At 39.1% G+C, this 14,771-nt stretch overlaps 1 protein-coding gene across 2 annotated transcripts in view; it reads left to right on the top strand.

Moving 5' to 3' along the window:
* Nucleotides 1-3,910: 3,910 nt before the first annotated feature.
* Nucleotides 3,911-14,771, top strand: part of OSBPL1A (oxysterol binding protein like 1A) — a 207,322-nt gene continuing 196,461 nt past the window's right edge. Inside the window, exons 1-2 of one of the 2 annotated variants that reach the window (XM_045849884.1) lie at nucleotides 3,911-4,131; nucleotides 5,429-5,479. In XM_045849884.1, the coding sequence (XP_045705840.1) occupies nucleotides 5,431-5,479 (49 nt within the window). In that variant the 5' untranslated portion in view covers nucleotides 3,911-4,131; nucleotides 5,429-5,430. The remainder of the gene's footprint in view (nucleotides 4,132-5,428; nucleotides 5,480-14,771) is intronic. The other variant, XM_045849885.1, reaches the window with a different exon arrangement.

The raw sequence follows: 14,771 nt of genomic DNA, 5'->3' as shown, positions 1-14,771 counted from the left end.
CCCAGCTGAAGAGAGTGCAACTTTTGTCAACTGTACTAAAAACTGTTTTGTGCTTTATCATAGCTTGTTGTTGCATACAATGTGCCCCATTATGTAGTTCTGCAATTAAATGTATTCCTAAGCCCCTACCATATGGTCTAGTGCTAAGTTACATGCTCAACATCGAAATGAGTACATCCATATGAAACTAATCTTATAGAAAAAAAAGATAGTTTAAAACTAACAGTGGCGAATGATGGAGGACCCAAGAGTTGAGTATTTTAGTTTAAGGTAATAGTTACTAAACCTAATAGGTAATGCATGTGAAAAGCAATTGTTTCAGGAACTGCAGGTATTGCCCACCCTGACTCCAGGAGACCACAGGTAATTAGACCTTTGTGCTCCACAAGAGACCCTAAGCAATCAAGGAGGTATCTGAGCCATTGTGTTCCAGGGAGAGACAGATGATCCCCCGGGGCACAGCTAACCACCCAGGGCGAGAATGCTGCAGTTTTCTTAAAATCTAATTTTCCCTGAATTCCAAACCCCTCAACACACTTTGTTCTCTGCTATAAAAAGGCTGGCTTGAAAGGAAGTGTAGTGTGGTCTGTTAAGGTACAAACCTGCTGTCATCTTAAATCGTTGGCCATCTGAACAAAGCGCCCATAAAGACCCAGTCTCTGTTTCTGCGTATTGGGTCTGGAAGGTGACAGGCAGCACAAACGCTGGCTTTTCTGGTTTCATATTTCTGGGGAACCTGCCAAAATCAATCATTGGTAGAAGGCAGTGGCTTAGATATCTGTGTGTCACACCCCTAGGAAAAGAGGGACTGGCACAGAATTAAGTCTAGATAAAAATAATTTAATGTCTGAAAATATCCCAATTCACTTATTTCAGTTATTAAACAAACTGAATGGCACAAACAACAAAACTGAAATGGCACAAACTGAATGGTACAAACAACAAAAATAATTTATACAGTTTTTATGAGAGAAAAGCCCCAATGACCTCATAGCCTTGATATGGAGTTAGTAATAACTGCAAAGTTATTATTAACTATATGTAGGTGTAGGGGATGGTTAATTTCCCCCAACTCAACAATTTATCTGGATTTGCCTGGTGACACCTGACCTACTTTTCAGCATTCCAGGCAGTAATTACCCAAAGCCCTCCCCAAAGTCTCAGTCCATAAAATCTTCCTTTTAATAAGATTTAACAAGCCTTTAGTGTGCTCCTGAAGCGCTTCAAAGTCACACAGGCACCAGGGGAGTGTTTGTAAAACATGCAATGCACGAAGTGCATTCCAGGGGGTTTCAGGCTTAAGACAAAACAATGGGGACACAACATCAGGCACTGTAATCCAGAGGGAATCGTATTCTGGAGATAATAGTTGTGACATGGGGAGAATAGTGGTAGAGAGCTGTGGCCTCCTAAGTGTCCTGAAACAAGCAAATAAAGACTCCTAGGTGGAGCCAGCCTGCACTGGGCAATGGGCAGGTCTGATGAAGTGCCCTGTGGTCTAAAGTTAATTAGACTACATTTAATTTTTCAGGTGGGTTAGTCAGGTATGGGAATGGTAGGGCAAAGGGCTACTTGTCCCAAATCACTTTTCCATTCATCCACAGCATCCATTTCCATTACTACTTACCTGCATCGTAGCTAGGGATGACATAGTTACTTGAAGGTACTCCATCTGCAAAGTTAAAATATCTACCTGCTCATAAGCTCAGAGTTCAACATGATTGGGGACAATACAGTAATTGCTGTGTTGTTCTAGAACAGCATTGTCCAATATGGCAGCAGCTATCCACATGTGGCTATTTAAATGAAAATTAATTAAAATGAAATAAAGTGAGAAATTCGAATCTTTAGTCACACTAGCCAAATTTCAAGAGCTCAGTAGGTGCCCATATTGGACAAGATAGAATTATAGAACATTTCCACCATTGCAGAAAGTTTCATTGGACACTCATGTCCTACAATATCTGTACTAGTTGTCAATAAAAATGCCAAAGATATATTTTCCTAATGATTAAATATGTTAATACTAATGAGACTCCTATAAAAATTCAGTACATTTAGTTGTTAACCTAGAAACAGAAGGGCCTTTCAAAGTGAAAGGCAGACAAGTGTTAATTTGAGATCAATAAGAATAGTTATTTGGGGATCATTATTTCAGGCAGAAGCCTAAATAATGTTCAGATTAGGAGACAAAGGCAAGGGGTGTTTATGAGAAAGGGAAGAGGAACAATTACAACAACAGAAGGAAGGCATTTCTATTGGTGCAGATGACACAACAGAGTCGTGTTACATCTAAACAATGTTTTAAATTTCAGTCTAGTAGTCAATATCTGCTTTCTTGTTATGTTTGCAACAGTTCTTTGGGACAGAATGTTGCCCTAGGCCCAGTCCAAATGTTATTTGGCCCTGTGTTTTAAAATCTGATAGGTAATTGTATAAAAAATGTAGTATTTTGCCCTGTTTTTAACATTCCAAGGTTTGGGACATACAATGTACACGGCAGTTCCTCTGGCATGGCAGCTCTGGCTCCACTTTAAAGTGGCTCTGTTATATCAGAGCGACCATATCAATACTGAAATGTCTCTGATTGGTAATCATAGTGATTACCTTCTATTACCTTCATCCTACTATTGGCTAGGATATATTTTCATCTAAAGATGCAAGAGAGTCAAGTGAATTGAAAAAGTAGACTAGTGAACTTAGTCAATTAAATCATCATAGTGAGAATGAAGGCTTTCATGGAATCATATGGAAAATTATTTCAATAGTCATTTTTTTCTTTTGGTTATGAAGATAATTCAGTATCACTAGAAGGTTTCTTCTTTGCAAGGCAAATGTGGCTGCTTTAGTTACCACACGTTTTTGCAGTTGAAGTATTGTACTCAGGTGCCTTTGTGTTAATAAAGATGATGCTGGCCTGGGATACACAAGCAGGACTGTTTGAGGACGCCAAAGACATTCTAAGAGATCTGCCATGTGACCTATCCCATGTAATGCAATGACAAACTGGCCTATATGTTCTCAACACGTTTCTACATTTAAATTGATTATAACACTACACAGTTCCTTAAAAAGGATACCCATTTATTATTTTTTCATTATGAAAGAACGTGTTCATTAAATACACTGAAAAATACAAGTTGAAAAACTGTTTATTTGCTCAAATTTCCTTTCTCTTCTAGGTATGCATATTTTTTAAAAGTTGTTTATTATACTAGACTTTAAACCTGCGCATTATAGACTGTCTTAACTCCTTTAGCCAGACCTCTTGTGCATCGAGACTGAAGAGGTGGTGGACTCTTTATAATAAAGATTTGACGGGGGAGGGGGAGGAAGTGAAGAACATTTTGTAAATACGTATCTCCTCAAGCATCCCTAGCTCCTATCTACCTGGGACCGGGGTGAGCTCTAAGGAATGTTAAGTCCATCCTTTGTTGTGTGAGACAAAAAGGGCGTAGTTAATTTACACTGCCCCTTACATTCCCATGGGTAAAGTCGCAACCAAAGCAGAAAACAAATCTGGGCAGCTGGGTGATGTATCTGTTTAATAACAAATTTCCAGAGCATTAACCCAGTGTTTATATTTGTTTAGGCTTGACGGGGGTGAGGCGAGCCACTTCGCCGCGCCACAACTCCTCCGTGTCCTTCGCGAAAGGTCGGTCGCTTCTTTCAGGTCGGAGTATCTTGGGAGGAGCGCGGAGGCTTTGCTCCGCCTCTCAGCCGTTGGCAAAGCCTGGACATGGCCTCAGTGGTCCAGGAGGGACTGGAGCGGACGAGGGGCGTGGCGTGCCGTCTTGGGGGCGGGGCCTCGGGAGCACGCGCGCCGCGAGGCTGCGAGCGGGTCACGTGCCTCACAAGCCCGGCGCCAATTACACAGGCGCGGGAGCGCGCACTGGTGGAGCTGGCTGCGGGGAGGGGCGGAGCCACCACCTCGCCGGAGATGTTCAGCTACCTCTCGCTCCACCCGGTGCCTGGCGCTGGGATCCGGGAGCGTGTGTCTTCCCGGGGGCCCTGAGCCCTCGAGAGTGCGAGCGAGTTGACTTCTGCTTCATCGACGTGGGGCGAGCAGACAGGAAGCCTGCGGTCGTGGTCCCCACACCGTGAGCTCTGGTAGTTCGGGTGACAGCGTAGGTCAGTTTCCGAGGCCAGTTCTTGGGCGGGCGGGTTCCACCCTGCCTAGTGCTGGGGGGAGGTCGGTCTGCGCCTGGAAGGGGGAGCGTGCTGGTCTCCCGCGAGTCCCTGAGGATGGTCAGAGCACTGGCATAAAGATGCTGGGCTCTAAGACAGGGTTAGGCTTCCTGGCGGTAGCTGGCTGCTTCTGAGCTGCTAGGAAGTTAGGAAGCTACTTTTAAAGTAGCAAGATGTTGGCAGTTGTGCACTTCCACTCGTGGTGCTACGACTTGGAGCTTGTGCCACATGCGTTCCCTACCAAGTCATCAGCTGCGTCCTTTTTTTGTAGTACTTTGATGTGTGCATCGTAACTTTTAGTGTCATACTAGCCTGAGGAGGACTGATTCGCAGTGGAAGTCACGAGCTGTTCATGTGACTGTTCTCACAGTGTACGGAGTGGTTAATTCGACAAGCCTGAAAGACTCAAAGGGATTGAGAAACAATGTGAAAGACTGCAGCAGCACAATAGAAGAATCATTAACTTGGTGGCCGTATTGATTGGCAGGGTTGTCCTGATTTTGTTAATGTTAGTTTTAAGTTGCCAACATTGTGGCGTTATGCAGACTGCATTGTGAAGTAGAACTGTTCGTATTTTGATACTAATTTAGATTAATCAAGGCTAAGTGTTGCAAATTTAGCTGTTAGTCTTTTGTGGATAGTTAGTAATATAATTAAATCAGCTTTAAAATCAGTGACGGGTTTTCCCTGAAAACTTAAGCCTTAGCATTGTATGATAGTTGATGCATTATGGATATAGAGTTTGGAATAGCCTAACCTCTTCAGCCATCATTTGGAAAACACTTTGTTGTTGTTGTTGTTTTTGTTTGTTTTAGGGTCAGCGGTGTTTGCATTCTAACCATGGTACAGTAAAATTTTTCCTAGCCAGTTTAGTAGGTTTATTTTCTGAATTACCCAGGTGAAAATTTAAGATCTCTATATTAATTATAGAATACTTACAAAATCCACAGTCTTTGCATTTACTAGTTCTAAACTATGGACTGTATTTACAATTTACAGGGGAAATGGGAGAAAACTGTTAGTAACATTCATTTTTAAATGGTGACTATCATTTTTGTCTTTTCTCCCAGGCAGAGCAACTCTCTGGCAGTATTGAGCAACTGATATTAAAATTAGGAATTAACTGCTGTAAGTTGAGTAGATTTATCTGGAACAGTTGTCTTATCTCACTCAGTACAGGGTTTTGCCAAAGTCTGTTTATCAGATGACACTTACTAAATGTCTCCTTGTTCATCAGCAGAAATGTGTGGTGGTGGCTTAATCCTTGTCCCTGGAGGCAGCTGTCTTGCAGGTATTATTCCAGTAGTATTTACACCTGTAGTTCAGAGCAAGTAGATGCTACTTGTGTGAAAACATTGCTCCCTACTCTTTCCCCTAAAGCAAACGAAATGATAACTTGTTTACAACTAACAATTAAGTAGAAGAATACAGCCAGTTTCTCTTGAGCGATGACATAGTGCAATGTCTATTAAATAATTTGCCCTGTGTCTTTATTTGATGTAGAGATACATCTATGTCACATTTATAAATTGTAACTGTGTTGTGGCAATTTCTTGCCTCTTGATATTGATAGAAGGTGAGTTTTGTACATTATATGTATTCACTGAGAAAGGTGGTCTGTAGAGAGTAGAAATCAGCTTAATTAGTAACACATGGAAGAGAGAGACTAAGGTAGCAAGTGCGTGTGAGAGCTTTGAAGTGGTTGTGAACCTTGTCAGTTTTTTCAGGCCAAGCCTGATGGTAATCAGAACTTCATTGATAACTAGTAAATTCTTTCCCATTCTAGAAAGGTCAGTTGTTAGCAGAGTAGGCACCAGCTTATATCATTTCACCAGAATTCATTAATGAGGTTTCAGAAAGATAGTTATGAATTCTGTATGACATATGTTGATGATAATAATGCTATGTAATTATAGGACGTTTTTGATTCCTAGAAATGTTGGATTTTTCCTTGCTTTACCTGAGCTCACCCACTAATAAGGCAGGCAAATATAAGAAATAGTTTTAACAACAACAACAACAACAAAAAGACATAGTTTTAATTCTTTTAGTAAGAGGTAATAATAGGTTACTTACTGTATCTGAGTTCTTGGATTCATCAGCTGGCAAGTAGGAAATTGCTATATAGTGAAAGCAGTCCTTTACCTGTACATTTTCCTATCATATGACAGTGGAAAGTAACCACATGGTTTTTACTTTATTGTTTAAAGACTTCCTTTAAAGAGAAGCTTACAGATATATGGTATGTAACAGTATTACACATTAGTTTGGAAGACAGTTTTCAAATGTGAAATAAAAATGGGAAGCATTTAAATACATATTGTCTAAAATTTAATGACTTTTATCATTAAAATGTAACATTTAACTTTCTTAGTATTTTTATTACCCAAAAGTAGATTTATGTAATTTGTGTACTTTTCTGCCCTTTGCTTTTATTGATACCACTTGTTTAAAACAGCAGTTAATAGCGTTCAGAATCAGGTTGAATTTGAAATCAAGGGTGTGTCTAAGAGTTCTTGGTTGTTGAAGCAGATAAAAATGTATAGCAACCTAAGGTTAAAGAGTTTCGTAAAGCAAAGCCATGAAGCTTATTTAATTTTCACCAATTTTGACAAATATTAGAATTTTCAACTGAAAAAGGGTGAAAGATAACTGTCCAGCAAGTAGGATTGTTTTTTACAGTAGGTATGGCATTCAGTCAGTGTGGCTATGTACTGAATATGAAAGAGAAGGTAGTGTAAAAATGTCAAATGCAAAGCGAATAATAACTTGGTATATGCATTTTTACCATGACTTCAATGGTTTATTAACTGTAGTATGAAACACACAATTCTAACCCATTGGAAATGATGCTTTTAATCTGGGCACAAAGTCTCTTCAAGGAAACTAGAAGAAATGTTGCACTGAATTAAAAAATAAATGATTTTTAATTTAATTGTTTATTTTTAAAAGAAAGAATGAGTGTTTCCTAAAATAAACTTTATAATTTGCTGTTGTTTTCCTTAAATTGTCATGTTTTGGATATCTCATTTTAGTTAGTAAATAAAGGTTCTTAAAATGGGTTTAAGTCATAGTTCAGAGTCAGCTTCCTCGGTGCTCACTCATGAACAAAAACTAGGATCAGTGGCTTTTAATTTTATAGACTGGTTTGAGTTTTATGAAATATATAGCATTGGTATTATTTCACCTCCTGATTAAAAGTTCTAGATTCTAATTGTGGCATTACTGTCATACAACACTCAACAAATAAATTTACCTTTGTACTTTTCAGTTTCTTCATTTCTAAAATCATTAAATATGAATCTGTCTACTAATGTAGAATTTCTAAAACAAAATGCATTAAATTGTGTTATCACAAATGTCCTAGTTTTTTATGTATACACATATGTGATGTGTGTATACACCCACACACCTGTTAGAGGACTTACTGTTTTTTAGGAACAGATATGATTGAGAACAAAATTTATGTTTTTGCTGTTGCCATGATTTTACATAGTTATTTTAATTTTTAATATTTTCCTCATATTAACTGCATAATATCGGAAAAACCCCACTACAGTGAGCAGCTAGTTGCTGCTTTGGAATGCAGTGCTAACCAAGCACACTATAGATTTTTAAACATTTTTAAGCTTAATTTGTAAAATATACATATTTGTGCCCTCGCTGGTGTGGCTCAGTGGATTGAGTGCTAGCCTGTGAACCAAGGTGTCAGCCATTCGTTACCCAGTCAGGGCACATGCCTGGGTTGCTGGCCAGGTCCCTGGTGTAGGGTGCTTGAGAGGCAACCACACATTTATGTTTCATTCCCTCTCTTTCTCTCTCCTTTCCCCTCTGTCTAAGAAGAAGTAAATCTTTAAAAAAATATGTATGTATTTGTTTATAAATGCATTTAATTTTTCTTACGATTCAAACTTCCTGTATACAGTGTGTTTCAAATCTTATTTCAGTGTAATACGAAGGGTAAAATCAGTATCTGAGAATTTAAAAAATAATCACAACATATAAGTATAACGATTTTTGAATAATTAGGCTCCTTTTGGCTTTGTTAATAGTACAAAGCTATTCGGCGATTGTAAGAGCAATATACCCAATACTTCCTGACTTTTTTTTCAAATTACATTTTATTGATTATGCTATTACAGTTGTCTTGATTTTCCCCCTTTGCTCCCCTGCACCCAGCAGGTGCACCCAGTGGGGGAACCCAGCAGCCCCCACTCCCTCAAGCTGTCCTCACTCCCTTGTTCATGCCCACAGGTCATGTGTGTAAGTTCTCAGACTACTCCCTTTCCTATACTGTACTTTGCATCCCCAGGGCTACCTATATGTATATTTAATCCTCTCACCTCTCACCCATTCTCCCACAGCCCCCCTCCCATCTCTTTATCTTTAACTGGTGGCAGTTTAATTGGTGTCTTGGTGTGGGCCTCTTTGCATCCATCTTGTTTGGGACTCTCTGTGCTTCCTGGAGTTGCATGTCTATTTCCTTCACCAAATTAGGGAACTTTTCTTTCATTAATTTTTCAAATAGATTTCCAATGTCTTGCTCTTTGTCTTTTTCTGGCACCCCCATGAAGCAAATGTTGGATTGCTTACAGTTGTCCCACAAGCTGCTTACACTATCCTTATTTTGTTGGATTCTCTTTTTTTCTTGTTGTTCTGATTGGTTGTTTTTTGCTTCCTTATGTTCCAAATCATTTATTTGATTTTCAGTTTCATCCACTCTACTGATGTTTCCCTGTAAATTTTTAATTAGTATATGCTTTGTTTCTGACTGGATCTTTTTTATGCTGCTGTGGTCCTCACCAAGTTCCTTGAGCATCTTATAAACAGTGTTTTGAACTCTGCATCTAATAGATTGCTTATCTCCATTTCATTCAGCTCTTTTTCTGGAGTTTTGATCTGTTCTTTTATTTAGGCCATGTTTCTTTGTCTCCTCATTTTGGCAGCCTCCCTGTGTTTGTTCCTATGTATTAGGTAGAGCTGCTTTCACTCTGTGCTTTGGTAGTGTGGCCTAATATAGTAGGTGTGTCCTGTAGGGTACAATGGCACAACCTTCTCTATCACCCAAGCTGGGCACTGGAGGTGAGCCCTTTTTGTGGGCTGAGTACACCCTCCTCTTGTAGTTGAGCCTTGGTTGCTGTTGGCAGGTCAATGGGAGGGATTTACCCAGGCCAGTTAGCTGCAAGGATTGGCTGTGATCACTTACTACCAACCTCCAACCTCTGGAGGATCAGGTGTGTGGGTGCAGAGTGCTGGTGCTCTGATGTGGTCTGTAGCTGTCCACTAGGGATGCTGACTCTGGGCTTTTCTGGGTGGTGCCACTAGTGTCCTTCAAGCTGCTGGCCAGGCTCTGGCACCCAGTGGGAGTGAGTCTGATTAGGTGAGTCTGTGTATGGGTTCTTTAGGAGGAACTGCTTGGGACTTTATCAGTTTCTTTCACTGACTCAATCGGAGCTGGTTTTTGCAGCCAGAAATTGTGGGGACTTATCTTCCTGGCACTGGAATCCTGGGCTGGGGAGACTGGTATGGGGCTGGGACTACTCACTCCCGAGATATTCCTCCTGAATTTTTATCCAGTACATGTGGATGTGGGACCAGCCCTCTCCATGTTGTGCCCCTTCTGCCAATCTGGCTGGATGTGATTTCTTTAGTTCTGTAGTTGTCAGACTTCATTCAACTCAATTTCCCAGTTCTGAGCAATGGTTGTATATTTTAGTTGTAATTTTGTTGTGGTTGTGCAAAGAGGTGAGCCATGTCTGCCTATGCTGCCATCTTGACCAGAAGTCCTGAATTTTTTTTTTACTGTGGTAAAATACATATGACATCAAATTACCTTTTCAACCATTTTAAAGTGTATTATTTAGTGGCATTAAGTACATTGACATTGTTGTGCAACCATCACCACCCTCCACCTTTAGAACTTTTCATCATCCCAAACAGAAACTCTGCCCCCATTAAACACTGACTCCCCATTCCTTCCTCCTCCAGCTTTTTCTAGTAACTATTGTCTTTATATGAATTTTTCTACTCTGGATACCTCGTATAAGTGGAATAATATGTCTGTCTTTTTGTATATGGCTTATTTCACGTAGCAAAATATGCACAGGGTCCATCTATGTTGTAGCATATATCAGAATTTGAATAACAACCCATTGTATGTATATAACATGTTTTTCTACTTATCTATCACTGGGCACTTGGGTTCCTTCTACCTCTTGCCTGTTGTGAACAGTGCTGCTGTGAACATGGGTGTGTGAATATCTGTTTGAGTCCCTCCTTTCAATTCTTTGGGTGTACAGCTAGGAGTGGAATTGTTGGTCATATTTTAGTTATGTGTTTAATTTTTAAGGAACTGCTATATTTTCCTGATGTTTTGATGTCTAGTTAGATGTAATATGTATTATTTAATAAAGTTAGTGTGAATTTCCTTGAATTTTAACTTTTCAAGTACCTTTAAGTACTCAAAGGATACATTTAATATTTTGAATTTATGGTACTTGGGTGAAATAGCTCTGATTGTTGAATTTTATTGTTGACTTTTATAGGGATTTTCTAATTTGATTCTACAGAAGTTAAACTTGAATAGTAAAGTAGCAGTTCAAATTATAAAATAATAGACCTCTGACCAAATTTAACAAGTTATGATAGCCCTTTAAACTACACATTTTAGAGGCTCTGCCAAGATCTCAGAGTTGTTTAGGACCACAGAATTTATCCACTGTATTGAATCAGGATTTAGTGGCATGGACTATCAAGTATGGGTACTACTTTATTTTTATATATATATATAAAATCTTTATATTATATATTTTTTGTTACCATTTAGTCCTCTAAAAGCCCCTCCCCCAGCAATCACGTATGGGTACTACTTTAATGAGATAATCTGCAATGTTTATAAAATAACAAAATATGAATTTGCTTTGCACACAATTTAAAATTAGAAGTCTAGCTTCCTTAGTGGACCTTGGAGGAGAGGAAACATAAGACAACATGGTCTCTAGTCTCCCAGTTTTTGCAGCTCAAAATGCTTTTTGTTTAGTTATTTCCTTGGAAACATTCTCTTGGACATTAAAATCTTATTAATTAATCTGAAAACAGCTTGGAATTGCACGAATGTGAAAAGAGCAGTTAGAAAAAAATACATATAAAGTGATCATGAAAAATACTGTATGTACTGATAGGGTTTGGCTCAGATCCATTCTGGTCAGTGGCATTAAGGGATTGTTTGTCTTTTTCTTTTGGCTTGAACATCAGAGACAAAACTCTTTTCTGAAACAAGCTCCCATGATTTTTAAGAATGTTTTAAAAAATCTGTCAATACGTACATTTGGATTATTTTATTTTGTATTTTTTTCTACAGGTAACTGTTGTTTAGAGACTAAATAGTTTAAGATACATCAAATTAAATAGTAGCCTTAATGCTAAATACTCGTAGAGTGTATATTTATAAAGTTTCTCCTTTTTTGGTATTAATTTATTTCTTGTGACATATAAAAAAACTTCATTAATTTTATTTTCACTTATAACAAATGTGTTACTTTTAGGCCTTCCTATAGGGAAGCTTGATGGCTTTGTTCTTGTGGAGCTATTGGGTTGGCCAAAAAGTCCATTTAGTTTTTTTTCTGTAAAGTAAGACACATTTTTTAATTTCACCAATAACTTGATTGATTTGGATATTTTGAGTATCTTGGCTGTCTCCTGCTATTGGCTTCTAGTGGGCAGAGGCCAGGGGTGCTGCTAAACATCTTCCAATGCATCAGACAGCCCCATAGCAAAGAACTATTTGGCCAAAATGTCAGTAGTACAAAGAAACTTTGCAAACCATTTTTGACACATTCAATCATTTAGATGACCTTTTCCATACACTGCACAAATCTTTTTTTGCATTTCAGTTGCATTTTTACCTTTCTTGAAATAATAAAGCATAACGTGAATAATGTTGAGTATCTTCTTCCATCTTCAGTATTAAAATGGCTGTACAAAAATTCACCAATTTGATAAGTTTTTAAAATATATGCTGATATGACGGCTGTCACAATGCAGTCTAACAATTGTTTTGAATGCAGTTGAAGACAACTAAGCACTACGGGAGCCATCTATGGAAAAAAACAAACTTTTTAGCCAACCCAGTAAGTCCACATTCATTCATCCATTTGTGCATCTGTCCATTTAATTAATATTTGATTGCTTACTGTGTTTTAAGCAGCTTGCTAGGTGCTAGGAATGTTGTATGGGACCCATTTCAAACCCAGTTTGCAGTGTAGTGTAGGCAGAGCCAAAGAAATGACCACATGAATACTTACAGACTGACATGTGGCAAAAAATAGATGTGGTGAGGGTTTATTAAAGGGTGAGGGTGGTGGTAAAGAGGGCAAATGAGACCTTTTGAGAAATGTGGATAGTAATTTATTTGTACGCTTATCTTCCTTACATCATAAGTTCTCTTAGTGGAAGGCCTGGTTTTATTTATTGATAGTCATCAAAGTTTAGGACAATATCTGGAATGTGGTAGACTCTCAATCAAGTGTTTATTGATTTACCTCCTTGCATGGTAGTAGAGACAGAGAAGGTCATACAGCATGTCCTTAAATAACACTTCATTATAACAGTGAGACACCTCATAACTTAACTCTTGTTTCTGTCAATTACCCTATGGTAAAATTGGTTTTCTTTATGTCATTTCATTTAAAGTCGCAGAACCTATCCATGACGTTGACCTGGTGGTGATGTGGGTACCATAGCTTCTTGTGGCTATCATGTTGGACACCTTCCCAGATCCTGCTGGCTTCCTAGATGCCCACGAAGGAATGAGGTTTCAGATACTAGTGTATATTCTGAATATTCAGGTCTGCAGTGACGGTAGAGGACCTTTAGTTATGGTGCTTCTTGGATGAAGAAAGAAATGATGATGAATGTTTTGATGCCTTGGTTTGAACATTTTCTTAGTAATTTATTTGTAGCATAGCTAAAAGAACATATGGATCACTCTATTCTACTGATATCATTTCGGAATGTTTACTCAGTTTTGAAATGACAGGTATTTTTGGAGTTGCGTTATTTCGATGATGTTTGAGTCACTGGGAAATTAGTTTGCTATAAAAATGTGGTTTTACTGTTTCTGCTTCAAAACGATCATTGTTCATAGAACTAAGTTTTAAATGTATACACGATGTAATACCTTGCTTGTGAGGGGAGGTGGGAGAAAATGTCAGTCCCTTCCTGCCCCTGCCACTCCTTTCGGAAGTCGTAGGAGTTGATAACGGAAAAGAATCGACAATGCCTGTTTGCATTTTAGAATGTGTTTTTGAGGTAGTGCTCGTTGGAGTCAGTCCCAAGTTTTACAGTTGGAAAACCTTTAGAATTGGCTCAGTCTGCAGATAGACTAACTTAGTTAGATAAGGTGTTCAATTGTTTTGAAAAGGAGAGAATATCCAAATTGCTTTAAGAGGATTTTGTAATCAAACAGGTGTCTGTTAAAAATGGATACATGTGGGATTTAGGCATAGAGCAACAGAAGTTTTATTTTTCTGTCTTGGTGAAATTTAAAAAAAAATTCTCAGTGAAGGACGTATTTTTCATTGTTTTTTATAGAGAGAGGAAGGACGACAGTGGGAGAGAGACAGACACGTATCAGTCAGTTGCCTCCGGCAGGTGACCTAACCAGGGATCGAACCCACAACCTCAGTATGTGCCCTGGCCTTGTTCCCCTCTTAATTTTAAAATAAAAACAATCTTTATTTTATTTCTGTTATTCAACCACCCCCTCCCACGCATACTATCTTGTGGTAAGAGCCTCTCTCCTGTTAAGGTACCTAAGAATCTGTTTCTTTTCTTAGGAAAATGGTAGCCATCTTGGGCTTTTCATCTACCTGCTTAAGTCTCCTCTAGGACCTCCTTGTTTGATCCCTCCCTCACCCATCCTTCCTCCTGTATTGCAGGTGTTTACTTTCTTTTGGTTCTTGTTCCACAGACTGTGAACATGCCCAGTTATCCAATTTCCAAAAGTGAAACTATCACCAGCTCTTCAGAACTAAGTTGCATTAAAGGAGTCTGGTGTACTCTTTCCCTGTTACCCACTTTCACTTCCCGATTTACCCAGATCTTTGCTGTCACTGCCATTTCCTCTGAAAGAATTCTGGAGTCCATCAGTGGCTTTCTGCTTGCCCTATCAATAGCCATTTGCAGGTTGTGCTTGTTCTTGCCCTTTCTTCTGTATTTCACAGCCATCTGGCCCCCTTCTACACTCCCCTCTCTTGGTTTCAGTGCTGCCACCCTCTTTTGTCCCCACTTTTACACTTAGTCCTTTCTACCAGATCTTAAGCTACTGGCCTCTGTCCCCTTAAATGTTGATCTTCTCCCAGGGAGGGGGTTTTACCCCTATAGCTTGACCGGCAGTTGGTACGCTGAAAACTCTCATCTTTTGAGTTCTAGCCCAGGACAGCAATCTTCTGCTCCAGCTGGTACTAGCTCAGTGCGCATTGGACAGCTCCTGGGGCATTTGTTGTCTAGCTGGAGAGAGAGTCCCGGTGTTTCCTATGCTGCCATCTTCCTGGAATTTTCCCTCAGGGCTGTGTGTTATGGAA

The sequence above is a fragment of the Phyllostomus hastatus genome, unplaced genomic scaffold (assembly GCF_019186645.2).
Source record: "Phyllostomus hastatus isolate PE091 unplaced genomic scaffold, TTU_PhHast_1.1 phas_contig_80, whole genome shotgun sequence".
Lineage (NCBI taxonomy): Eukaryota > Metazoa > Chordata > Mammalia > Chiroptera > Phyllostomidae > Phyllostomus > Phyllostomus hastatus.
The sequence above is the reverse complement of the archived record's forward strand: the minus strand, read 5'-3'. Positions and strand labels throughout refer to the sequence as shown.